The sequence below is a fragment of the Blastocystis hominis genome (genome assembly GCF_000151665.1).
Source record: "Blastocystis hominis, Singapore isolate B (sub-type 7) whole genome shotgun sequence assembly, scaffold_1".
In the NCBI taxonomy this organism is placed as follows: Eukaryota; class Bigyra; order Opalinata; family Blastocystidae; genus Blastocystis; species Blastocystis hominis.
Genome location: NW_013171816.1, coordinates 1,110,657 through 1,134,784, shown reverse-complemented (window position 1 = coordinate 1,134,784; position 24,128 = coordinate 1,110,657). Strand labels below are relative to the sequence as shown.

The 24,128-nt window shown below is 47.2% G+C and overlaps 13 protein-coding genes; 7 read left to right on the top strand and 6 right to left on the bottom strand.

The window, feature by feature from the left end:
- Positions 1–1,551: 1,551 nt before the first annotated feature.
- On the top strand, positions 1,552–3,541 carry GSBLH_T00006179001 (uncharacterized protein; the record flags this gene model as incomplete). The annotated part of the gene is given in 7 exon segments (XM_013039331.1): positions 1,552–2,015; positions 2,051–2,159; positions 2,188–2,532; positions 2,563–2,616; positions 2,646–3,440; positions 3,474–3,518; positions 3,536–3,541. The coding sequence occupies 7 exon segments, from the start codon at positions 1,552–1,554 to the stop codon at positions 3,539–3,541; spliced, it is 1,818 nt and encodes a 605-aa protein (XP_012894785.1).
- Positions 3,542–3,923: 382 nt separating this feature from the next.
- GSBLH_T00001014001 (uncharacterized protein) lies at positions 3,924–5,150 on the top strand (the record flags this gene model as incomplete). Its single annotated transcript, XM_013039330.1, has 8 exons — positions 3,924–4,046; positions 4,082–4,156; positions 4,189–4,266; positions 4,297–4,377; positions 4,412–4,486; positions 4,518–4,685; positions 4,719–4,928; positions 4,959–5,150. 8 exons carry the CDS (start codon positions 3,924–3,926, stop codon positions 5,148–5,150), a joined length of 1,002 nt encoding a protein of 333 aa, XP_012894784.1.
- A 1,790-nt stretch (positions 5,151–6,940) lies between these two features.
- On the top strand, positions 6,941–7,183 carry GSBLH_T00001013001 (uncharacterized protein; the record flags this gene model as incomplete). XM_013039329.1 has 2 exons in its annotated part: positions 6,941–7,051; positions 7,084–7,183. 2 exons carry the CDS (start codon positions 6,941–6,943, stop codon positions 7,174–7,176), a joined length of 204 nt encoding a protein of 67 aa, XP_012894783.1. The 3' UTR covers positions 7,177–7,183.
- Positions 7,184–7,217: 34 nt separating this feature from the next.
- GSBLH_T00006178001 (uncharacterized protein) lies at positions 7,218–9,022 on the top strand (the record flags this gene model as incomplete). The annotated part of the gene is made up of 10 exons (XM_013039328.1): positions 7,218–7,226; positions 7,258–7,399; positions 7,435–7,577; positions 7,609–7,766; positions 7,800–7,923; positions 7,953–8,296; positions 8,327–8,455; positions 8,509–8,615; positions 8,645–8,715; positions 8,744–9,022. The coding sequence occupies 10 exons, from the start codon at positions 7,218–7,220 to the stop codon at positions 9,020–9,022; spliced, it is 1,506 nt and encodes a 501-aa protein (XP_012894782.1).
- A 27-nt stretch (positions 9,023–9,049) lies between these two features.
- Positions 9,050–9,784, top strand: GSBLH_T00006177001 (uncharacterized protein; the record flags this gene model as incomplete). Its single annotated transcript, XM_013039327.1, has 3 exons — positions 9,050–9,226; positions 9,259–9,321; positions 9,359–9,784. 3 exons carry the CDS (start codon positions 9,050–9,052, stop codon positions 9,782–9,784), a joined length of 666 nt encoding a protein of 221 aa, XP_012894781.1.
- A 207-nt stretch (positions 9,785–9,991) lies between these two features.
- On the bottom strand, positions 9,992–10,575 carry GSBLH_T00001011001 (uncharacterized protein; the record flags this gene model as incomplete). Its single annotated transcript, XM_013039326.1, has 3 exons — positions 9,992–10,212; positions 10,242–10,335; positions 10,366–10,575. The coding sequence occupies 3 exons, from the start codon at positions 10,573–10,575 to the stop codon at positions 9,992–9,994; spliced, it is 525 nt and encodes a 174-aa protein (XP_012894780.1).
- Positions 10,576–10,597: 22 nt separating this feature from the next.
- On the bottom strand, positions 10,598–12,608 carry GSBLH_T00001010001 (uncharacterized protein; the record flags this gene model as incomplete). Its single annotated transcript, XM_013039325.1, has 9 exons — positions 10,598–10,752; positions 10,782–10,853; positions 10,885–11,234; positions 11,391–11,461; positions 11,494–11,577; positions 11,606–11,839; positions 11,885–11,975; positions 12,011–12,207; positions 12,243–12,608. 9 exons carry the CDS (start codon positions 12,606–12,608, stop codon positions 10,598–10,600), a joined length of 1,620 nt encoding a protein of 539 aa, XP_012894779.1.
- Positions 12,609–13,111: 503 nt separating this feature from the next.
- Positions 13,112–14,485, top strand: GSBLH_T00001009001 (uncharacterized protein; the record flags this gene model as incomplete). The annotated part of the gene is made up of 1 exon (XM_013039324.1): positions 13,112–14,485. The coding sequence occupies one exon, from the start codon at positions 13,112–13,114 to the stop codon at positions 14,483–14,485; it is 1,374 nt and encodes a 457-aa protein (XP_012894778.1).
- Positions 14,486–14,538: 53 nt separating this feature from the next.
- GSBLH_T00001008001 (uncharacterized protein) lies at positions 14,539–16,958 on the bottom strand (the record flags this gene model as incomplete). The annotated part of the gene is made up of 8 exons (XM_013039323.1): positions 14,539–14,629; positions 14,664–15,073; positions 15,106–15,187; positions 15,216–15,269; positions 15,301–16,037; positions 16,072–16,554; positions 16,583–16,753; positions 16,785–16,958. 8 exons carry the CDS (start codon positions 16,956–16,958, stop codon positions 14,539–14,541), a joined length of 2,202 nt encoding a protein of 733 aa, XP_012894777.1.
- A 476-nt stretch (positions 16,959–17,434) lies between these two features.
- Positions 17,435–18,596, bottom strand: GSBLH_T00001007001 (uncharacterized protein; the record flags this gene model as incomplete). XM_013039322.1 has 7 exons in its annotated part: positions 18,514–18,596; positions 18,419–18,482; positions 18,284–18,387; positions 18,206–18,253; positions 17,960–18,171; positions 17,801–17,927; positions 17,435–17,771 (listed from the first exon to the last, which is right to left on the bottom strand). Exons 1-7 carry the CDS (start codon positions 18,555–18,557, stop codon positions 17,435–17,437), a joined length of 936 nt encoding a protein of 311 aa, XP_012894776.1. The 5' UTR covers positions 18,558–18,596.
- A 4-nt stretch (positions 18,597–18,600) lies between these two features.
- GSBLH_T00006176001 (uncharacterized protein) lies at positions 18,601–19,098 on the bottom strand (the record flags this gene model as incomplete). Its single annotated transcript, XM_013039321.1, has 1 exon — positions 18,601–19,098. The coding sequence occupies one exon, from the start codon at positions 19,096–19,098 to the stop codon at positions 18,601–18,603; it is 498 nt and encodes a 165-aa protein (XP_012894775.1).
- Positions 19,099–19,596: 498 nt separating this feature from the next.
- On the top strand, positions 19,597–22,611 carry GSBLH_T00001006001 (uncharacterized protein; the record flags this gene model as incomplete). Its single annotated transcript, XM_013039320.1, has 12 exons — positions 19,597–19,752; positions 19,786–19,943; positions 19,974–20,071; positions 20,101–20,492; positions 20,533–20,780; positions 20,812–21,026; positions 21,056–21,240; positions 21,269–21,655; positions 21,689–21,831; positions 21,860–22,121; positions 22,150–22,271; positions 22,302–22,611. The coding sequence occupies 12 exons, from the start codon at positions 19,597–19,599 to the stop codon at positions 22,609–22,611; spliced, it is 2,676 nt and encodes an 891-aa protein (XP_012894774.1).
- Positions 22,612–22,702: 91 nt separating this feature from the next.
- GSBLH_T00001005001 (uncharacterized protein) lies at positions 22,703–23,133 on the bottom strand. XM_013039319.1 has 4 exons: positions 23,086–23,133; positions 22,965–23,053; positions 22,854–22,930; positions 22,703–22,818 (listed from the first exon to the last, which is right to left on the bottom strand). The coding sequence occupies exons 1-4, from the start codon at positions 23,125–23,127 to the stop codon at positions 22,724–22,726; spliced, it is 303 nt and encodes a 100-aa protein (XP_012894773.1). The 5' UTR covers positions 23,128–23,133; the 3' UTR covers positions 22,703–22,723.
- Between the last annotated feature and the right edge of the window lie 995 nt (positions 23,134–24,128).

The window sequence follows — 24,128 nt, the reverse complement described above, 5'->3', positions numbered from 1 at the left end:
GCACATACAGATCGACGACCACGTGGATCACATCGAACGAGGAGAGCACGAAGGACTGCTCCTTCAATGCTGTGTGATTCGCAGACTCGAGGTGCAGGTAACTGGAGGGCAGACCGCTGATTCGCTATGTCGCACATGCGATTCGAGCTTACACTGCAATACTCCAAAACCGTGCTGTAGTGGAAGAGATCTTGGCGTACAGGGTAGTGGATGGTCCAGCCGCCTCCGAAATCCAGTAGAACCGAAAAGACTTTCTGGGGAAGTGGGGGAGGAGGAGGCGCTTTACCGTCCTTTACTACGATCACACTTCCTAGGTGAATGTGATTATGGACGACGATCTTCGGATTGAAATCCTCTCCATCAATAGAAATGTATTTCTCGTGCCAATCCATTTCTGGGAAAATATCCTAGTTTCAACAGCGGAAAAAGACGACTACTCGGAAACTGTGCGATACTACATCCTGAAAAGTGGCAGAGGGGTTGGCAGTCACCGTTCGAAGAAGATTAGCGTATTTGATAAAACAACGAATAGGCTGCGAATAACTCGTGTCTAGTAGTATCGTTAAATAGGCAGTTTTCTGATTTCCTTTAATATAATCCTCAACAAGTCCGTCCGTGACTCGTTTTCCTTCCAACGAAAACAATATTACATTCGGATTGAGGTCAAACATTTTCTATTGCTGAGAAACACACATTTCGAGTACAGAAAGATGATCCTTCAATATTTCGATCGGAAACGATAATATGCACGGTAGCTGCTTGCAAACACCGCCAAAACTGCATATAAGATTCACAATCATTCTTTTTTTTTGAGTTTTCGGAATTGACAAAAATCGATTGGATTTTTGTTCAATTTGTAAATCGCAAAGAATGGATGAGATCCGAAGAAATTCGATTTCTAGACTCCTAGAGGAGCTGGCATCTGAGTTCGGAAGAGAATCGATGTCCGACTCAGACCTGGTAAAGTTCGGTCGATACATAAAAGCATTTGCAAATTCAAATATTCGTACTCGCTTTATGGGATTTATGATGGAATAGCCAGTGAGGAAGGAGTCATTAGTCCAATTCATTCTATTCTGCGCGGAAATATGATGGACCGTCCTTCTCTGATCGAGAATTTCGATTCGATATATGAAAGACTCGTTCAATCGAGTGAGACGAATCCTCAAACCCGAGTGTAGATATAGAGTGGTGTGTGAGCGTTACGTGTAGCTGGATGTTATATTTATTGTATTTGCTTTATTATCAAAAGAAGTCGGTCACGATCTCATCTCTTTCTGTTCCTAAATTGTTCAATTTCTCTGTCGTATTGTGTCGATCGATTCATTCTAGACTCCAACAAAATCGTCAAGACAAGCAAATCAAAATCAGAACCCCCCGTCACAGCAGCCCTTCCACTCGGCGCAGTGTTCACAGCCATCCCAATCCCTGCAGCCTCCTCAATCATCCCAATCCCTGCAGTCTCCTCAATCATCCCAATCCCTGCAGCCTCCTCAACCATCAGCTCGTCTGGGCTCGACTCCGTCCTCTGCCCCCGCCCCTTCAAGCTCCATGCTGAAGCTTTCCGTACCCTCATCTCCTCTCTCTCCCTCACCCACAAAGATCCCCGAAAACGTGCTGATTCGCGAGATCATCGTGACGTTCCAAGGCGTGGACTCGACCTTCTTCCAATACGAGTTTCTTCTTCTTCTCCCTTCCTCACTCATCGCAGCGAGCAGTCCCAGCTCTACCTCTTCACCAGCGATCTCTCGCTCCCGCTCCACATCCACAACTCCACGCTTCGTCTCCTCCAAATCAGCTCGCTCTACCGCCGCATCCGCCAGTTTCCTTCGCTCTCCGCCCTCCCTCTTTAGATTGATGGAGGGAACCAAGTCCGAAGAGCACGGAATCATCCGCAACAGCGTCAACGACAACGTCAACAAGCAGCTCTACCAGTTCTACCGCTTCGTGATCTCCCTCGAAGAGACCAACAACGCTGCCATCGCTGGCGGAGCGTCGTTTACGTTTCAGCAATTGTAGAATTCTTGCGATTTGATTGGATGACGCCCAGCATGTTCCAGTGCGAAAAACCGCTTCAGCGACTCACGTATCTCTACAATATTCTTTTCTGCGGGATTAATCTTCGAGGCGGAGCCTTGGCCTCTTCGATCGCTACTTTCGTTTCTCTGTTTCCACGATTCGATCTAGATCAATCATGGGAACCAGGATTATCGTGATTTGGCTTTAGCGCTGTTAATCGACGTGAACCGATTCACTTTAAAACAATCCTGGGAATGGGCGGTCAATGGGCGCTTGCTCGATATTCACGCGGAGTTCTTCGTCGAAATCGTCACTCCTGCAGCAAACTCCTTCGAATCCGAAGAGACCTTCAATCGATGGACCGAGATGTTCATCTCGATTCTGCGTGTCATCTCTAGCTATTTCTATCGCCAACGCATGATTCCCAGCTTCTTCCCCGCGTCGTTGGTCCGACAGATTTTCGATTGTGGGAAGTCCATCCACTTCATCCGCGATTCCCTCCAAGATCACAAGGTAGGTTTCCACGTTTCCACTTTTGGATAGTGGTGCGTGCGCGGAACCGAATTATCCGTGTTGGACCGCTGTTCTCTCAGCGATGTAAGTGTAGAAATCGCGTGACCACGCAGTACACGCCATTCGAAACGACATTGCAATCTGTGTACGACCAGGCGCAATCGCACATCCTCCACGTCTACTTCGACGAGTACCACCTTTTCGCGATGCTGCGTCTGCTCCACCAGTTTTACCTGCTTGCCGCGGGGGATTTCTATCTGGAGTTCATTTCCCGCGTGGATTCCGGGTTTTTAACGGCGCCGACGGAGGTGTCGAACGGGTGGCTGCAGGAGGAATTCAATAACTGCGTGCACCGGACCTCGCTGGCGAGCCAGTTCGAGTTTCTGTCGCAGCATGTGCGATTGAACCGGCTGCGCGCGCTCTCGCCGTTCGACATCTGGAAGAGTCCGTTTTTCACGGTGGAATGCGAGCCGAACCTGCGCGTGATTTTTTCGAAGGTGGAAATGGCGAAATACGAGCAGATTTTCGCGTTCCTGATGAGCTTCAAGACGCAGTCGTTCGTGGTGCAGAAGATTTGGGTGGACCAGTGTTGTCTATCGAAGGAGCTGGATCGAGTGAACATCGTAGAGGTCGAATCGGTGCTCGATGCGTTTAATCTGCTGCGGATGAAGATCCAGTCGTTCTTAACCACGCTACAGAACTTTTACTTTTTACACATCATCGATAAATTCTATAACCAAATGATTTCGAAGCTCAAAACGGTGAAACGATTCGACACCATCCTTGAGCTGCACAACGAATATTTAGACTCTCTTTGCCATTATTTCTTTGTCGGAAACGAAAAACACTCCATTCGAATCCTCATCTTTGAATTGCTCGAGCAATCGAGAGTGTTTGTAGGATTGCAGGTACGAATTGCATTGCTGGGACGTAACAAGCAGAATAAGCTCTTCGACAGCATTAACGAAATGATCGACAAAAAGAATGTATGGTTTTATGATAGTTTTGAATGATTCAGAATGGGGAGAGTTACACCGTGGAGTTATTATCGATTCAGGAAGATCGCAAAATTGAAGTGTGTGCTCTTTCTCGCGTTGAAGCCTAGATAACGTCGTTAAGCGTCAAGTTCAGTCAGAAAATGCAACAACTGATTATGCAGCTGCGAAATCCGCCGAAAGGGTAGTTTTTCGATAATGTATTAATGTGAAGCTACGCTGATTTTGTAACGATTGCGAGTCAATTAGACTTCAATTACTTCTATTCCGAAATGTGAACTTGTTTGTTATAAGAATGGAATAACCGCGGAAGTTATAAAAAGGAAAGTAATACTCACAGATCCAGAATGATCGGAGGTTTTTTACCTCGGTACACGACTAGATGCCAATTGAGTCATGCATAGAGAATTCTATACTGTGAAAATAGGAAATTTCACCTTTGAGGTTGATAAACGTTATCAAAACTTGAAGGTGATAGGAAATGGATCGTATGGAATAGTATGCTCGGCAGATGACGTGGTATGATTTGGTCTTCTCAGCAAATACTTTTCTAGATAGCGCATCGTCAAGTGGCTATTAAGAAAGTGAAAGACCTCTTTCAAGATTCCGTTGATGCGAAACGGATGTTGGTATGTGCTTGTTTCCGTTTTTTTGAAAGTAGAGGGAGATCAAAATGCTGAAATATTTTGGGTGCCATGAGAACATAATTAGTTTGTATGATTTGGTCGCAATGCCTTATGTATGCCTTTTTGTTGTTGATAATCGATAGGGGGAACAGAATTTTAGTGATCTTTATATTATTACCCAGCTTTATGACTGTGACTTAGAACGAATTATCTCTTCTAATCAAGTATCCTCCTAATTTTGTGTATTTCACCTATTAGCCTCTTTCAGAATGTCATATCCAGTATTTTTTATTTCAAATTTTAAAGGCTTTGAAGTTTCTGCATTCTGCCAATGTCGTTTATTCATTTCTATTTCAATCTGCAGGTTCTTCATCGAGACTTAAAGCCGTCAAATATATTAGTGAAAAGCAATTGTGATCTTGCTATTTGTGATTTTGGTTTGGCGCGAGGCATTGAAAACGCTTTTATCGACATGACCGAATACGTGGTTACTCGTTGGTACCGTGCTCCAGAGCTCCTTTGTGAGAATTCTGTTCATCTCTTTATGATGTCCCCTAATGTGTAGACTTATGGGTGGGAAGTGGATATATGGTCCGTTGGCTGCATTTTTGCGGAGCTTCTCGGGCGCAAGCCGCTGCTTCCGGGGAGGAACCAAATGAACCAGCTGAAGCTGGTCATCAAATTATTGGGCCCCCAGAGGGGAGATTCGTTGCGATGCATCCAGAAACAGTCGGCTCGCAACGTCGTCGAGAAGTTAAACTACGGTCCTCCGACAGTGGGGTAATGCAATGCACATCATGGGTAGTCGTTTCGCGAGCTTTTTCCAGAAGCCTCGGAGAACGCAATCGACCTTTTAAGTCGAATGCTGGTGTTCGATGCGTCAAAACGCATTTCAGTGGATGACGCGTTGTGCCATCCGTTTTTAGCCGCGCTGACGCGCGCGCACCCGCAGTTTCTGGTCACCAAACCGCTCGTTTTTCGTTTTGAACACCAGTAGGGAAACGTGGAAACGTGGAACGTAGATATGGGGAAACGATCCCTCTGAAGGTGATGCGGGCGCTCTTTTTGAGGGAGATCGCGAGCTATTCGGGAGGAACGAACAAAGCGCAGACGCAGACGCAGAAGGGAGGGCTGAAGGAGAGCGCAGCCGAGGAGAGGAAGGAGTCCCAGGAGTCTGTAGAGTCTGTGGAATCCAAGGAATCCAAGGAATCCAAGGAATCGAGGGAGTCGAAAGAATGCAACGAGTTAAAGGAGTCGGAAGAATCCAAGGAGTCGGAAGAATCTACAGAGTTTACAGAGTTTACAGAATCCACAGAATCCACAGAATCCGCAGAATCCGCAGAATCCACAGAATCCACAGAGTCCACAGAGTCGGAAGAATCCACAGAGTCCGTAGAATTTAGAGAGCATGAGGAGTGATATTGTTTGTTGGAAACGGAGATAAAATCAGAGGTGGGGATGGGATGAAGGGAAGAGGGATGGAAGTCAGCTCACTCATTTTGATATGAATCGACGTGAAGTTGTTGAAATAACGGAGGAAGTGAGACAGATGAACCAGGCTGCTGGCTATCCGCAACAGCAAATCCCGAATTACTCGCAGCCTATGCCTTATGGAATGGCTCAGCCACAGGCAGCCGAATATGCTTCGGCGCCTGCAGTCTATCAAGCTCCTCCCCCTCCTCCTCCTCCTGTGGGTTATGGCGCTCGGTCCTCATATCCTCCGCCTCCTCCTATGGCAAATACGCAGATGCCTCCGCCTGGTGCTTATGGACCTATGCCCGTTTCCTTGAATGGCGAATATCATATGCAGGTTTGGACTTTGATTGATTGATAACTATGTTTAGAATCAGCAGATCACTTGCTCGAAATGTGGGTGGATTATTCCTATGACTGGACATAAGAAGAAGGTTGTTTGCAGGTGTGGTCATGTACTTGTGCGTAAATACGATCAGCCATAGCACGTGAAGATTCATAAGAAACATAGAAAGCACGGATCCAAATCGAGCTCCAGTTCGAGCTCCAGTTCGAGCTCCAGTTCGAGTTCGAGTTCGAGTTCGAGTTCTAGCTCGCATGGAATAGGACATAAAGCACATAAGAAAGTGAAAAAGGCGATCAAAAAGATCTTTTAATTCGCATCGAAAAGCACCCTGTTCATGAATGATACAACCCAATACCGAATTACCTGTATTCTATTAGATGGTGCAAACTATTCACTCCTTTGTTATACATACATTTCAGTTTAAAAAGCATCAGAATTATTTTGATTGTGTTTTTCTTGGGATTCATGATAGAGTAATATGAGTAGTTTGAGTAACGAAGGCAAACTCCCCAGTGTTGGTCTATCAAGATATCCTTCACTTTTCTCTCCACTAAACTCGCAAGATCTAAAATTATTTAGCAACTCTCAGGAAACCAGCAAGTTTCCTGACTTTTCGCAAATGGTGCTAAATTCTACGTCAGACCGCCTATTTTCAGATAGCAATATCCTAAAATGCAACTCTTCAAACAATACGACCCCTTTTCATTCTCAAGAGTTAAACTTGAGCCAGGGAACGTATCGTTGCGAATAGTATGTTATGTAGTGTTGAACTCTCGCAAAATGACAAACTTCCATCTGTGAACGGACTGAACCTGTTATCCCAAGTCCTCTTTTCTGATATGTCACAACTTCAAAGCCAAAGCCGCTGCAATTCTGACTCTGATATGAAGCTCCAGCTCCAGCTTCAGCTTCAGCTCCAGCTCCAACTTCAGCTCCAGCTCCAGCTGTATTCCTTGGTGAGTTGTGTGATGGATAGTAGTCAATCCTCTCTACAGATTCCAAAATCGCAGTCTACCAAGGAACCAATTGTAGCAAAAACCCCAGCGAAGGAGAAGCCGAAAGTGATCATTCTAACTCCAGTATCAGTATCTGGTCGTAAAATGATGTATAGGCGCGTAGAAGTATTACTCGAACAAAGAATATAACGATACGGAAAGTGAGGCGAAAACGGCGGAGAAAAGGAAAACTTTCGTTTCGTTTGTAGTTTTAGTTGATTGTTTGTGAGACTCATACTTTCTTAAGGAGATGGTGAAGGTTTGCTTTCACTGTTTCTCTGAAGCTGTAGGTTTTGATCTGCGGAGATATCGAAGGAAATATCAAAGACGTTTCAAACAGAGTGAACAAATATGCCACAAGTAAGGTGGGTCCGTTTGATGTTCTCTTCTGCGTTGGAAAGTTTTTGGATGAGAATAATCAGATCCAAATAGGTAGAGACTGATTTGGGTGGAAAGTGATCGGATAGATTCCTCCATTTCATTTTCGCTTCCAACATATGTTGTTTTAAAAGATGATGTTATTTCCGACGAGTTGCGAGACCAATTAAGTAAAGTAAAGAATTTGACACTGGTGACCGATGTCAGCTTTCAAACTATCAATGACCTTCGTGTACTACCTATCTAATTTCAATTATACTTAGGTCTTGTTCATCCCTGGTATCTATGACGAAAAGGAGTACACAAACAACAATTCCTCCTCTTCATCCGTTTATTACCACAAATCTCAAATTGAACAGGCGATCGCTGCCAGTGGTGAAGCCAACGTGGATTTTGTTTTCTCAGCAGAATGGGCTTTGGGGTTCGTTCTTCTTTCCTTCTCCTTATTCGCTAGAATGCTTCGTAATCTCGACAATTCTCGCTTCCCCTCCATTCCAGACTGCCATTCTGTAGGATCGCCCATCATTAGCCGAGTGCTTGCCTCTGTGCGTCCTCGCTATCACTTTGCGGGCTCAATGGTATCTCCACATCGTGTTCTTCGATCTAGAACACTTTCTACGAGCGTGTTCCCTATCGCAACATCGATGGCACCATTACGCGGATTGTGTGTCTGGGCCCCGTCCGCGCTGGCTCCGATAAAAGCCGCAAATGGCTGCATGCTCTGAACGTCGTGCCGGCCTCACAGATGTCCGCGGAGGAGCGAAAACAATGCGATTCCTTCGCGACCAAATCGCCGTTCGACTCCTTCAAACGCGCGCAGGGAGCCGCGGATTCGGCTCCAGACAAGCGAGTCAACGCGGGCGAGTCTGCTGGAGCGGCCGAAAGCGCGGTCCGAAGCTCGTGTTGGTTCTGCCTCGCAGCGCCTAATGTAGAAAAGCATCTCATTGTGACGTGGGTTTTTGACGCCAGAACGATGTGTAGAGTGGGGGAAAACGCGTATTTGGCGTGCCCGAAGGGACAGCTGACCGCAGGACACATTTTGATCATCCCGGTGGTTCATCGGCAGAGCACGCTGCAGCTGCCAAAAGAAGCCGTCGAAGAGATGGAGAAGTACAAAAAAGCGCTGGTGAAGTCGTGTTTGCCGAAAAGGAGATGATGCGTAGAATGTTCCGCGCCCAAGGGAAAAGTGTGCTTATCTGGGAGAGAAACCTCACTACACGCAATCCGCTGCACTGCCATCTGCAAGTTGTGCCGATCGAAACGACGAAGGGTATTTTTGGAATTCCGCTATTATCCCAGAAAGCGTGGTCAAAATCGTGCTGGACGCAGCGGCGACGCAGCGCGGATTTCATTTCCAAGATATTCCGGAAGTGGGGATTTTTGGAATTCCATAAATAGGGCCAAAAATTGGAGGATTGGGCAGGGAAAGATGACTATCTTTACGCAGAAGTGTGGGGAGAAAAGGAAATACCGAAGCGGTTTGGGTATGTGGTGAAGGAGAAGCGGCCGCAGATGCAGTTTTTCCACCAGGCCGTCGGCTCGCTGCTCGAAGCGGAAAATGTGGGGGATGATTGGAAGGCGTTGCAGAAGTCGGTGGAGGAGGAGACGAAGATTACGTCTGAGTTTAGAGAGGCGTTTAAACCCTACGATATCTTTGAGAAGGAGGCTAGTTCATAATTTGGTTGATTTCGTTTTGTTTGTTAAATGGACATTGAGGAAGGGGGAGAAGGAGTGCAGGCACCTCGAAAGGAAGGGTACGAGGCGATTCTGAACGAAGTCAGCTCGGTTCTGCCAAATGACTTTTTCAACTTTGATATGAATGGCTATGAGTATTTGAGAAGCAAAGTGATAGATCCCATTCAAACGGGCATACCCATTCTCGTAAGGCACGAAGTTGGGGGTATTACGTATAGCCACAGATTGAGGCATATGAGGCTATCGAGTTTATCGGTAGATACAAGTCGGGGAAGAGTATTGTAGTTTTTTTTGTTGTTGGGCTTTTTTAATACAAAGATGAGTTATTTCGTCATTGCATCGGTCGTATGCTCTACGGAAGTGGGAGGGTTGCAGTCGGATGTTGCTTTTTTTGATACAGATCGAAAACTCAACGTGAATGTGCTTGCGTTGATCATCAGTCAACGTCTCTCGAGTATCCAGGACCCAAGAAAGAGATCTCAGCTCTACAACGAAGCTCTCAACCGTGTCAAAGTATATCGTCCCAAAGACATGACTCATCTCGCTCTTTTCCTTTGTTCCATTCGAAATAACCATTCATATTCCCCTCGTCTCCTCGTTCTCGATTCCCTCAGCGCCTATCTCTACGATTTGGGCAACAATGAACCGCTTCAATCGACGTTTCGCTCCATTCTTCATCATTTTCGTTGTCTTTTACGCGAGAAGAAGTGTTCTCTCATTCTGATATCCCCAAGTACACAATGATTTCGAAGTGTGTTCGAGTAGAAGTGAACGCTGCGTCCGCTTCGTTCTATTATATGCCGCTCAAAGGCTGGTTTTTCCTTCTCTCGCATCGTTTTCTGCTCGAGAAAGTCGAGAATTCCTGGCGCATTTGCAACGTAAAGGACGGCCAGCAGTCGTGTTTTTACCAAATCGACAACGAAGGCCTGCATTTTGTATCATGAAAACAACTCAAAACTCGCTCTTTGTTATACCACACCTTCTCTGCATCGCGGCTTCGTACTCAAATCGCTTGAGCGGCGGTTCTTTCTCCACTTCGTTCTTCCAAATCACCGGCGCCGCTTGCTTCTCTTGCAGCATGCGCGACGCTGTGCTCCAGCTGAACCGGATAAACGTCGGAAACCCGAACACTGGATCCATTACGCTTTCTAAAAACTGGACGGTCATCGGATCTATCGTTCATCCCATCATGTACTCCTACCTGAAGGATATCCACTGCCCAACTTGCCTATCAATCTATCTTGCATGCAGGGTTCTTCCCAGGGATGTTGCTCGATAATAGCGTCGCGATGCGTCTATGATGCCAATGCACTCAGTAGACATACCTTTGCGACGATACTAGCGGCAGATACGCATTTGTAGAGGGAGTCGGCTTTGGGGGCCACTTTGAATTTGATGTTTGTGAAGTTGAAAGTTTGGTTGAGTTTGGCTTCGTATTTCGCAGCGGGTCCGACTGTGTCGATATAGACTTCGGAGACGCGCACTTTCATCCGAAGAAGCTCGGAAATCATACTGATCGCAGCGTTGTGGGACATTTCGTTTAAGTTATATGGAACTCTATCGATAGTCAGAATCAAGCGTTGGATACGTTTGGAGCATGTTTGCAGATATTTCTTTAGGAGAAAGAGATCGAATTAGGTAGCCAATAGAACCTGTCTCGTCGATTGTCTTTCGGAACCCATCTCGCTGTCCCGAAGTAAACTTTTTCGAGTCTAGAATCATATTCAAAATTCAAATTTACCATCAAACCCTAAATTGCTGATTTCCTCATTCTTTGACTTTGCCCAGTAAGCAGCAGCATAAACCATCGGTCCTACACATAAAGAATCAAAATAGCATGATACCCACCACGGGTCCTCTTCCTGCCTCATCAATTCCCACAATTACCTCTTCCTCAAGACATTCCTTTGGGATTTCGCTTTTTTGAATTTCACAGCTCCACAGATTTGACTTGAGCTGCATAGAGAAAAGAATGGAACAAACATCGCAATTTAACCATCCCAGTATAATACAGTTCTCCACACTTTCCTTCTCCTCACAATAGGAAACAAGTTCGGAATGAAAGCGATCTTCTCTTCCTTTCTCTTTCAAAATGCTGTTTATTTCCTGCTCAATGAATTTGCTTCTGCAATAATCGATGATTCGTTTCGACATGCGACCTAATTCGGGATCAAGTCTTTTCGTCATTCCACTCCTTTAAAAACACACTTAATAAAATCGATTTTAACAGAATTGTAGGTCAACATCTCTTCCTTAACACAACACTTCTCATCTTCTTCTTCTTTTCCCTCCCTCTTCTTTTCCTCTTTTTCTCTTGAGGAATGCTCTTTACTCTACATCACACACTCACTCCATGCACACCGTGCTCGTCGCCCAGCTCGTTAATCGGCGAAGAAAATCCCACTCTTTTTCCTCGAATCCCTTTCATTCATTTTTTATGTTTTTTCGCTTACCAGCGCCTTGTAGAACGCGTGTCCGACGAAACTGTGCCACTGACAGCGATGGTGACAACATGTCGCAATGCAAACGCCGACACACTACTAACAACGACATCGCGCAATGTACCTCCAGTCCGCTCTGCATCCCATTCAAAACGCACCGAATCGTGTAGTCCGTCGCAACGCCACACAAATGCTTCGCGATTCCCACAAACTTCTGGTTTCCATTGACAGAAAAAATGGGTATTTTGCTCAGGTCAAGATCGCGAATATTCCCCGTAACTCGACTGAAATTCGATTCTTTGTGGCGAAGCCAGCGATCTGCTTTGAAGCGGACAGGCGAAATGTCCAGGAGCAGATACTTGCCGCGGGAATCGGTGGATTTTGGCTTGGATTCATTCGCCACTTCGCCGTTTAAACAGAAGTCGATTCCGAGACTGAGCATGCCTCTACCGGCTCCAAACTCAACGAATACAAAGTCCTCATTGATGAGATTTCTGATGTTGAATGGAGGGAAAAAATGATAACATACTTCTCTTGCATGTTGCTGATCATGCTCACTTGCTGATAAAGATGGCGAAGCGAGTCCTGTGTGGCTCCGCGTTCTGCTTTATCTGCAATAAAGGGATCAAAGGAAGCGGGGCGAAGAGCATGCATGGGGATGCCGTTGGGAAAGAGCTCATGATACACAGAACGAATCTTTCGCTCCAACTGCTCCTCGAAGAGCTGCTTCTAACTGTGAAATCGTGAACAAGAAAAAAAACGGCTTCTTGGGAATCGAAGGCCGGCGATTCGTGTTGAACTTCAGAACCACAGTTGAAATTCTCGACGTAATACGGACATTGCTGCTTTTGTTGTGTTTGTTTCGACTTATTACAAATTTTAATGTGTTTGCTTAGTTTGTCTTCGAATACCGTATGAGAAGGATCGATCGGGCAAACCACTCGTTTTCTCGACGTGGCGTCGTTTGGCGGAGTATACGATGGGTCCATATGAATATGGTTGATACAGTATTTGCTTCCCGGTGCTCTTTCTCCAGAACAGAAGCGTGCACACTTAGCTATCCAAAATAGACATTTTGGCCATTTTGATTCATCTCGTTCATTTGCTCCGAGTGCCTTTTTCTTCATTTTCTTCTCAAGTCTATAGGTCGCATCTCTCTCCCACTGCTCTACTTTTGTTGCTTTCTAATTGCGGAAAGCTCTCGCTTCTTATCTTGAGCATCATTTTCCATAATCGAAATAGAATCTTCCATTTTTTGAGTGTCACTTTGAGTTCCGATTTGCTTCTACATCCAGTAATGTTTGCTTAAGAAGTTCAAATGATGATTATCATAAAATCATTCCATTTGATACGTTGTTACTCCAAGTGAAGTAATCTCTATCGGTGGTATCAAGCAAGCGGATAGCGTCTTACAACACGTACAAGATGGCCTTTCTAATGTTCGGCGTGAAGGAAACAAGGAAATCCATAAATTCTATCAATTTTTTGTTTTTCTGAATGAAACTCCCCGAATAATCCAATCAAAAGTCCTTATTGTCATTATATCAAGAATTTTCCTGGAAGTTTCTTGATAAAACTGGAAGACCAGTCACAAAGTATTCAAAGTCTCAGTATTTTTTCTGGTCTAAGGATGGAACAAGTACTTTCCCTTTATGATTACAACAATTTCGGGGAGTCAAATCCTTTGTGTACGAGTTGTACTTATCTTCCCAACTATAGCCAGGAATGGATGAATGGAGATATTTCTTATAATGGATGCTATTCTCCAGTTGACAGTGAGATTGATTGCTGTCCTTCCTTTGATTGCTCATCCATGGGTTGCTCCTCTTGCTTTGATGGCTGCTCTACTATTGATTGCAGTTCTTCTGTTGCCAGTTGCTCTTCTGCATGCTGTTGTGATACGTTTTTGGAGATGTCCGATCCTCCGCTCTGTAATCCTCTGGGTTCTTGCGACTCGGTTAGCAAGTCTATTTTGCTTCCAAGAGGTTCTAGTGTGTTGTATCGGTGCAACTCAAGTCTTCCAATTCCCTCGTTCGCGTTCGAAAATGGTACTGTTTTACCTGCCAATGAATCTGCGACACTTGCAATGTCTCTTCCCAACCAAGATGTGGCGTTTCCCACATCAGTCAGTTCGGAAGTACTTTTTAACGAGCAAGAGATGAAAGAGGAGGAGGAAGGAGAGGGAGAAGAAATGAATAATATTGATAGCAATGATGATAATTATACTATTACTTCGACTACTACTACTTTTAATAATAATAATAATACTAATAATAATGATTTTATAAATGATGATATCAATTATACCAATGAAATGAATACGGAAGAAAGCACTCAGGATCAGAATACGATCGGTGAAATGCCCGTTCAGTATCCTCCATCGAAGAGAGGATCGTTCCCTTTGGAACCTGAACCTGAACCCGAACCTGAACCTGAGCCAGAACGAGAGCATAAACGTGTTCGAGACCATTCTGAGGAGCGAGAGCAGGATAGCGATGGAGATTGGATGCTTCTCCCAGAGTCAGAGATATTTGAGAACCCAAGTGGTCGAAGTCCTCCCAAGATGTGGACGAAAGAGGAGTGCAACCGTCTCCATACTGCCATTAATCGCTTCGGTGTAGGTCATTGGACCGAGATTTCGCGATATGTGGGCACTCGCTGCGTGAGTCAGTGCATTAATAAGTGGAAGAACAGTCTTTCGAAGAAGCGAGAGCGATGGACGGCTGCTGCGACGAAGCAGCTGAAGGAATATGTCCAGAGCGGCGCGAGCGAGAAGGAAATCGCGAAGCTGATGCCGCAGTACACATATATCCAATTATATCAGCAGATCCGCAAGCTGCGGACGAACACCAGTCCTTGGGCTGAGTGGGAAACGGAGCTGCTGATCAAGCTGAAGCTGGAAGGGCGCTTGGGCGACACGGAGATCGGGCGCCAGCTGAACAATCGCCATCGCGACAACGTGAAGAACGTCTGGAATCGCATAAAGCGCGAGCAACACTTGTAATCTAGTCATTCGAATCGCTATAAACCGATTTTTGTTCTAACAAACACACGCCATTAGTTTTCTTTTTGTTCTTCTTCTGCTTCTTCCATGGTGAGAACGCGTCGCATCGTCTCGATATCCACTTCCGTCACGAGGATGTTAATGCTACGCATCACTCTTTCTCCCCTCTCTCTCCTACTATTTGGTTCCTCGCCACACCACGCAGCCCATCGTCTCGAACGTCCTCTCGAACGCGGGGAACTTCTCCGTGAGCCGCTTCCTCGTCTCCGCATCGAGTTCAAACACGCACGCGCCGACCTCCATCGCCTCCAGCTGCTTCTGCGTGGCCTCCGCGAACGCCGCGAGCTCCGCCGAGTTCTTCTGCGTCTCCAGAATGCGGAGGAAGTCCGTGCGATCCACCGCGACCACGCGCTTGGTCATGAAAGGCCGCAGCACGGGCAATCCCTCCTGGCAAATGCGGTACGCGCACTCGCACTTCCGACTGTTGTACTCGAACAGCTTCAGCCCCGTGTTCACCACCTTCAGCCGCTTCGCCGAGCGCGAGCGCAGACACAGCGCGTTCACCACCGGGTCCACGTAGAGGAGGATCTGCGGGTGAGGGATCCCACGATGTGGGGAACGTGGTGGTTCGCGGAGCGCGAGTAGATCAAGTCCCAGTCGAACGCGTCGGAAATGCCGTAGAAGGCGCGCAGCGCGGGGAGGCTACGGAGAAAAGGGGAAACGGGGGTACATCTCTTTGTTCCAGGGGATCAGGACGTCGTATTTGCGGTTCTGGGAGAATACTCTAGGCGTAATCGCGGGGAAAAGCGAGATACTGCTGCTCGTCCTTCACGATGCCAACGAGATCGCCGTCCAGCAATTCGTTCTCTTCTTCTTCTTCTTCTTCCTCTTGTTGTTGTTGAGGAGTTTCATTCTCTTTGGGCGTTTCGTTCTCTTTGGGCGTTTCATTCTCCTTGGACGTTTCGTTCTCCGTTTCCATCGCTTTGCTTTTTTCTCCCTCCTCCTTGGGCGTTTCGTTCTCCTTGGGCGTTTCGTTCTCCTTGGGCGTTTCATTCTCCTCCTCCTCCTCCTCTCTGTCGAGCTTGGGGATTTCCGCGGTTTTCTCGAGCACGCAGACGAAGAAACCCCCGGTGTCCTGATGGTGCGGCAAAAACCGCATCGCCCACTCCAAATGCGCCTCCCGACACGCCTCTTCGCTTGGTGGGAACATCGACTCCCTGTACAGCCGTCTGTTTTCCGCGGGGATGGCGTCAAACCGCGGGAATGGTTGGTTTTGTCCGTCGACGACTTGCCACTGAAAGAGTCCCGCGGCACGACGCAGCTTGGGATAGCGGTCGCGGACGTCGACAATGCGCACAGCGCCGCCGCAGCGACGCAGCAGCGCCATGACGACGGCCTCGTCCTCGATGGGGTTTAATGAACATGTGCTGTACACGAGGCGGCCTCCCACCTTCAATAGCTTCAGGCCGCGGAGAGTGATCGCGATCTGCAGCGGATGCAGCGCCAGCGAGTACTTGATGTTCCACTTTTTCCACAAATCGGGCGCTTTTCGCTACCGTTCAATCAGCCAATCAGATGCGAGATACCAGCGTACCGTCCCCGCTGCACGGCACATCGCACAGAATTCGGTCGAACGAGCCGCTCTGGCACGTCGAGTCCGCCGATACCCGCGGTTCTTCGTCGAATCTAGGGGTTACAGAACCGCGGGGAAGGGACCGAAGGAAGGGATATTGCTGGCCGAGGTGCGTCGTTACGATGATGCGGCCGCTCTTGAGGTGGCTGACTTGGTGGACGAGCAGATACGCGCGCTTGCTGTCCGCGTCGTTGGCTACCACGATGCCATGGCCATCTTGCTTTTGCAGCTTCTCGAGGATTTGGAGCGTTTTCGAGCCCGGGGCGGCGCACATGTCCAGAACAATGTCGTCTTTTTGGACGTCGAGGAACATCGGAGGAAGCATGCTGACGGCTTCTTGGCGACCGATGTGGCCGGACAGCGTGAGAGCTATCATGTACTTGTGAAGGTCCTTGAAGGCTTCCACCTTGCGGAGCTTCTTGCGGTGGAGATCGATCTAAGGAAAACAAAGGAACTGCCTTTACTTGCCAAGCTCCTTCCCCTTCGTACCACTCGATCGGGTGAACACAGCCGATCTGCTGGCCTTCGTATTCCACGGTCCCATCAAAGTGATACTTGGTCTTGAGGTTTTTCTTGATGATATCAAAATTGGGGTCGGCCTCATTGATGCGGAATGTCGTAGGAAGATCTCGTCTCTACAAATAACCCAGGAAATCGACAAATCACCAGAGTTTCAATAAATTGCCCCCATTCCTCTTCGGGAACGATTTTCTGGAGCTTGTAATAGTTTTCAAACAGTTCACTCTCGCGAGGACACTCCTCCATCGTTCTCCAGACGTTTTCCTTAGGCTTCTTCCCATTCCTCCATCTGAATTTCTTTCCTCCGTTTCTTTTACCCATTCCGTGTTTCTCTTTCTGTGCCTTTTGACTATCAAATCGACCCTTCGCCAAAATCGCCAAATAACCGTTGTCGTCGTCTCTTGGTTTTCAACAAACAAATTCCACGCATAGAGTCATTACAAACACACACACATATGCACTATCTTCTTCGTTTATTCTTCTGTCTGCGTCGCTTGCGTTGCCTGCATCTCCTGCACTCCCTGCGTTGCCTGCATCTCCTGCACTCCCTGCGTTGCCTGCGTTGCCTCCTCCTTCTTCTTCGGTTTCTTTTTGAAATCGGAAGCAAAATAAATGCGTCTCGGGTTAATCCGCGCTCCTCGACACAGCTGGATAACACTCCGATCTTCGATGGTTCTGTTCAGCAGGTCCACAAAATCGTGGTAGAGATCGTAATTCGGGAAAATGCGTGTTTGCCGAATTTGCTTGAAGAAATCATCGCGATAGGGAGATCTACCTCTTATCCCCTCTCTACACCTCTACGGAGGATGAGGAACGTCCACGGAGTATCCCTCCACCATCACTTGGTAATAATACCCTAATCGTCGGAGATGCTCCAACCACTGGATTTTATCGTACGCGTACGTCACAAAAGACTCGTTGAACGCAGGCAGCATCGCAGACCGCTTCACCACCACATACGGCTCCTGCGTATCAGATCGCAAGCATTCCAGCTTCATCAGCGGCTCCTTGGAATCGAACCATCCCCGCGGGTAGTAGTCATGCAGCCATTCGCGGGGACGGAAGGTCTGGCAGCGGTGGTCCTGGATGCAGGAGCGCAAGTCCTTTTTGGTCTTGGGGAAATAGGACCCATATCTGGAATGGCAGAAAACAAGGGAAAAAACGTGGCCACGCACTGCTGGAAAGTGTCGCAAGGCGCCATTTTGATCTGGTAGGCAGGCACGATGATGATCAATTTGTCGTCGTTCAGAGCGGAGCGCGGCAAACGAAGCAGCTCGTCGTATAGATTCGCTATGTGGTGATGAAAAGTGGAAACGGAGAACGGGAAGGCCAATTGTCCATGTCGGAGAAGTAGTAGTGGGAGGTGGTAATGTAGGAAATCGCTTTGTTTCGAAGCTTATTGATGGGGTATTGAGAGTTATTGTGCTGAATCATGTAAGCTAGATGCACATTGTCTCGGAGAGGTGTTTTCTCCTTGAGGCGCTTATAGGTCTCAACTTCGTCCGGTTTTAAATAATAGACGATCGATACAGGACTAGACGATGAAGGGAAGTTAACAATCAACACACCCTTTCCAAAATCGCAAAATCTGTTTCATAAATTCCCATCTATTTATTCTGAATGTGAGCATACACAAACAAAACTACGAGGCTTGGGAGGCAAAAGTCACATCGAATTCTTGACCGTTTCGGGAAGAAAGCCCATCTCCATGAGAATAAAGGGACTCATTAATATTCGAGTTCATCACATACTACAAATTAGCAAGGTTTGACAAAAGCAACAATCACCTTCCAGTACCCTTCAATATTACCTACACGGAGTGAAAATATGCCTATTGAGAAGAACCTATGCGTAAAAACAACACAATTCAACAAACAACGAAACCACAGAAATAATGACTAAAGAACACAATGATCTCATTCTCGTCATTCACGCGACGTTATATCACAAAAATGAAATAGAATCAAGAGGGTAAAAACAATTGTTGAACGTGAACGAACTGGATATTTATCTTGAGTCTGCACAAATCGCATTCGATTGTATGATCATTTCCTATTTTTGGATGTTCCCATTCGATCTCCACATCTTCCATTTCCCCGAATTCCCGGATCGACTCATCCATTCGACTTCTTCTCCCACAGGCAATCGAAACCATATAGTACTCATCAATCCTCGTGGTGTAGAAGAGCCAATCATCCATAATCTCATCATTCATAACGCCTAGCGTGACCCATCGATCTTCTCTTTCATCCACAACGTTTGAGAAATCCAAAGATCCAGGATCATAACGCGGATGTCCCAAGCCTACTCCGATTGCTTTCAGATATGCTTCTTTCAACGTCCAATATCTGTAGAATGTATCGAAAGTGATGGTGGATTGCTCATTTGGGTGGAAATTGGAGCGTATCGAGTTGAAGAGGAAAGAAAAGCGTTGAGGAGACATCGAGAAGTCAGAACGCATTACATCAACTCCAATGAGACTATTGATAATGAATCAATTTGATTAAAAATATACAAATCGGGAGAAGCAGCAAGTGCAACCAAGCCGCCTTGGTGAGAAACGCTGTAGAATGTATTTGACAGCCTCTCGTCTTTCTGACATTTATGCAGAAAAGCCGAATGGTACACAGAGCAAAGGCTTGCCGTACTTCGTTTTGTGAATGGAGCAGCCAAGCTTTTCTTTTAACTGGTTTTGTAGTAGATAGGATATTAAAGCCATCTATGATGAATGGCACGTACTCCATGATACTTTGATATCTTCTCTCTTCCTATATGCAATGATTCGCTTTTTGTCAGGTTCAGCTATCTATAGAGTTATAAATCTCACAAAATAGAGCTTTGGCGATCAACTGCTGAATTGGATCTTCCTCTAGAATAATGGGATCGCTATATTCCAAATAGATATCAACTGTGTATTCTTTCATGATCTCTGTAAACTAGAATTTCACAAACTATTTTCATGACTCTTCCTGTAGTGCTGATGGTGGCGGAAAAGCCATCGATCGCTGGAAGTGTGGCCAATATTCTTTCAAAAGGCACACACACGACAAAAACAGGCAAACTCCCTATCCACATCTTTGACGGGGAATTCTTAGGCAAGCAAGTGACGTTCAAGGTACGCTTCATTGCTTGAAGCTTGACGGAGTAGGTTACCTCGGTAGTGGGTCATGTGTTCAATCTGGACTTTGCTCCCGAATACCAGAACTGGGAGAAGACGGATTGCTTGGACTTGTTCTCTGCCAAGACGATCCACAAGGAAGCAAGTGGAGGAGTGATCCATCACCTTCGCAGCGTCGGAGCCAACGTGTAGATAAAGATAGAGTCGTTGAAATGTAGTGATTACGTTGTCCTCTGGTTGGATTGCGATAATGAAGGCGAGAACATTTGTTTCGAAGTTCTAAACTGTGTGAAACCCGTCATGAAGAATTGGCGAGGTATCGCAATGTCCTCGCTTCCATTCTAGAAACAAAGCGCATCTACCGTGCCTATTACTCCGCCATCACGGCTCCCGACATCCACAAGGCGATGCGCACCCTAAAAGACCCCAACGAGAACGAAGCCCATGCGGTCGATGCCCGCCAAGAACTCGATCTGAAAGTGGGCGTAGCGTTCAGTCGCTTCCAGACGCAATTCTTCCGCAACAAGTACAGCGACCTCGACAGCTCCGTGATCTCCTACGGCCCCTGCCAGATTCCGACGCTCGGCTTCTGCGTCGATCGCTTCGATCTGATCCAGAACTTCAAGGGCGAGGCATTTCCACGTTTCCACTTTTCACCTGCAGCACTACTGGACGCTGAACGTCACCGTCAAGAAAAACTCCCGCGTTCTCCCGCTCTCCTGGGAGCGCGGCCGGCTGTTCGACCAGGAAGTACTGATTCCCGCGGTTTCTCCCTAGTCCTTCTTCGTGTTCTCGCGGAAACTGGCGTCGGTGTCGTCGCTGACGGTGCTGTCGGTGCGCGAATCGAACGGCGCGCGCGTGCGACCGGTGCCGATGAACACGGTGACCATGCTGAAACTGGCGTCCCGATCGCTTGGAATGGGCCCCAAAGAAGCTACCGTATACGCGGAACGGCTCTATCTGAAAGGGTACATCAGCTACCCGCGGACAGAGACCACCGCCTATCCGGAGCATTACAATCTCCTGTTTGTTTGGAACACAGTCTGTGAGTTCTAGCGGGGCGGTCGAGCAGCATCGAACCAATCCTCGCTGGGGAGGCTACGTCAACGCGCTGATCGCGGGGGGACTGCGCGTCCCGCGGAAAGGCGTCGACGCCGGCGACCATCCGCCGATCACGCCGGTGGTTTCGGTGGATCCGTCGACGCTTCCGAGCGGGGAATCCGCGCTGTACGACTTGATCGCCACGCATTTCTTGGCGACGGTGAGCGACGGTTGGCTGTGAAACCGAAGTGCAATCTAGATTGCAAGTTCGTGACCACCTTCGTGCGGTTTGGAGGCGGCGATGAAACGTTTTCGTATTCCTATCGGCGCGTGACGCAGCCGGGATTCACCGCACTGTATCACAGCCAGTTCGAGGACGAAAGCGACGACGAAAACGACGCTTCGGAAGCCGAACTTGCGATGGAAGCCTACTCCTTCCAAAAAGTAGAAACGTGGAAACCGAGAGACGTAGGGCGAGGTGGTGGAGGTGGATCGAATCGCGGAGCGAGACGGCTACACGTCGGCGCCGGGGTATTTAACCGAGAGCGAGCTGATAAGTTTGATGGAGAAAAACGGAATCGGGACGGATGCGTCCATCCCCGTTCACATCGCGAACATTTTAGAGCGCAACTACGTGTCGCTGGGCCCCAAGCGAACGCTCATCCCCACGAAATTAGGCATTGTGTTGATCCACGGGATCTACAGCATCGATCCCGAGCTCGTGCTGCCGATCGTCCGCGGGAATATCGAGAAAGAATGCGCCCTCATCGCGAAGGGAAAGGCGAAAATGGACGACGTCGTGGACCACGCGCTGCTGGTCTTCAAGCAGAAATTCATCTATTTCAAAGAGCACATCGCCGTGCGCGTTTCTCCCTCCGTTTCACGCTTCTAGGACATGGACGCCTTGTTCGAATCCGAGTTTTCTCTCCTCGTCGATTCGGGGAAACCGTTGTCACGCTGCGGAATCTGCAAACGATTCATGAAATACGTCAAAAACCCGCCGCCCCGCCTCTACTGCGCTCAGTGCAATGTCACGTAGTCCCGCGGGGATCCTGCCAAATAGATACAATCTCCCGCCCAACGGGACCATCAAACTCTACAAGGAACTCAAATGTCCGCTCGACGGTTTTGATTTGCTGCTCTACTCCCGCGGGAATTCGGAGCGTTTTGTGGGGGTCACGTATCCGCTGTGTCCGTTCTGCTACAACAATCCCCCGTTCGATGGAATGTCGCTGATGGTGAGAACCGCGGGGAGGGTCGAGCGTAGGGGTGCAATCAATGTCTTCATCCGACATGCAAATTCGGATTGTTGGCGAACGGCGTGTGTCGGTAGGGGATGGGAAGAGAGTGAAGAGCAGATGTCCGAACGAGGAAGACGTGGACGGAGAAGCGAAGTGCAATGGGATGATGGTGCTGGACTTGGAGAGTCGACCGAACTGGAAGCTCTGCTGCAATCAGTGCAATATGATTTTCAGGTAGGCGGAGAGGAAGGGAGTGGGACGAAGATTTACCGCCAATTTGCACGATGTGCAGGTAATGAAGAAACGATGTGAGGAGTGCGAGTCGTCGCTGCTGAAAGTGTCATTTAACAAGAACAGCACGCCGTTGCCGGGAGGAGAGACGGAGTATTCGGGATGCATTCTCTGCGATGAATTGCTGAGCGGGTTGATCGAAATGGTGTCTGGACGGAATCGACATATCAGTTTGGTCCATCGGAGAGGACGAGGAAGAGGAAGAGGAGGGCGAGGAGGGAAGGGACGAGGAAAAGGAAAAGGAAAAGGAACAGGAAAAAGATCCGTATTTGATGATATGTGAGAGATTGTTCGTTTGTTGAATGAATGAATGAATGAAAGCAGAAGAGAGGAGAAGAGATAAAGTAATATAAGAGAAATCCAACAAACAAGGCATAAACGACAGAACAGAAAAACTAATTCAAGGCCTTCTCATATCGATCGCCAATCACATCGCAGATATGCTCAAACGTACGCAGACCCTTGATCAAAGCCTCCGTCGCATTTTCTCCTACACACATCACGCACCCTGCTACTATCCCAAACCTGTAGTTTGCACACGGAGATGCATCTTGGCTTCGACAGGATGAGGCACCGAATAACCACAGAACTCGACTCCTTCCCTAAAACTGTAACTCCACGATAAAAAGCTCCTACTGCTGCATCATAATGGTTCGGATAGGGTTCCCAAGCGTATGGCCTTCATTATAGAACACAAAAGTACGCGAAGTGTTTATTCCCACTCCCTACCCCTAAATCATATCCCACGGTGAGCTACATATTCCACTTTATGGTCCACATCAATTCTTTCTTCAGCCATGTTCCCAATAAAAGCCAAATTGATAAACGAGGAAAACGGGAATGATGCAACTTTCCCAACAATTCGTTTTTGTGAGTGAGTAATCTCAATTTACAAGTGCAACACGGGTTCACTGAATGCACAAGGACAAAAATACGATTTTCAATTTCGTGTTGGAATAATGCGTGTTGTGACTCCATCAGCACTATTTCATCACCAATGAATTATGATTTTGCTATTATTTCGAATACGAATGAGCAGCTGAGTGATTTCCTGACGAGACCCTCAGAAAGCAACAATCTCTTGCTGCTATTCACTCCTCCCCCTAATAATGGCTCAATCTATATGTGCCTTATTCAAAGACGCTTTGTAGGCTGGATGCGTTCCGAATACTACGACTTGTATGTCCAGTTTGGAGGGTTTGGTTCAGATTCAATTTGTCAGTGGTAGAGTGAACAAATATCTGATCACAGCACGGCGAAAAATGTGCGGTTTTCATACGGTCCTCTTTTTGTCTATTCCTACCGATCCTTGCAATAGCCTTCCTCTCGAAAATCGTTTCACAGCGGAAGATCGAACATCTGTGGGTTGTGTCAAGTCAAACTTTTTGGGCACGACCTACTACGCTTGTCTCGATGAATCGATTATGGCGTCGATCCATAGTACAAGACTCGTTGATTTGAATGAAGTGCTGATCAAATACAAAAGGAATTTCTTTTCCTCTTGGAAGCCTTACGAAATGAAAATCTATATGAAGAACCCGCTATCTTATACTCAGAATCCCACCCTTCCGGAAATCAACGTTCTTTCCACCAAACCTCCCGAATGGGATCCGGTGGTATGTTTCTGTTCTTTAGAGATGTTGTTACGAGTAGTTGAAAACGTACTACATGGACTTTCGAAACCGAGTCACTATCCCTTCTGTTAAAAACTTTCAAATCGAGGATTCTATGAATAACGTTATTTTCCAATTTGGCCGAGTCGGGAAGGACAACTTTACGATGGACTTCAAAGTAAGGAGT

Excerpts from the sequence above, each read along its gene's own strand:
- GSBLH_T00001005001 (XM_013039319.1), bottom strand. The coding sequence starts at position 23,127 with ATGGCTGAAGAAAGAATTGATGTGGACCATAAAGTGGAATAT. Across the intron at positions 22,931-22,964 it reads CGAACCATTATGATGCAGCA|GGAAGGAGTCGAGTTCTGTG; the intron begins GTAGGAGCTTTT and ends TTACAGTTTTAG. Across the intron at positions 22,819-22,853 it reads TCTCCGTGTGCAAACTACAG|GAGAAAATGCGACGGAGGCT; the intron begins GTTTGGGATAGT and ends TGATGTGTGTAG.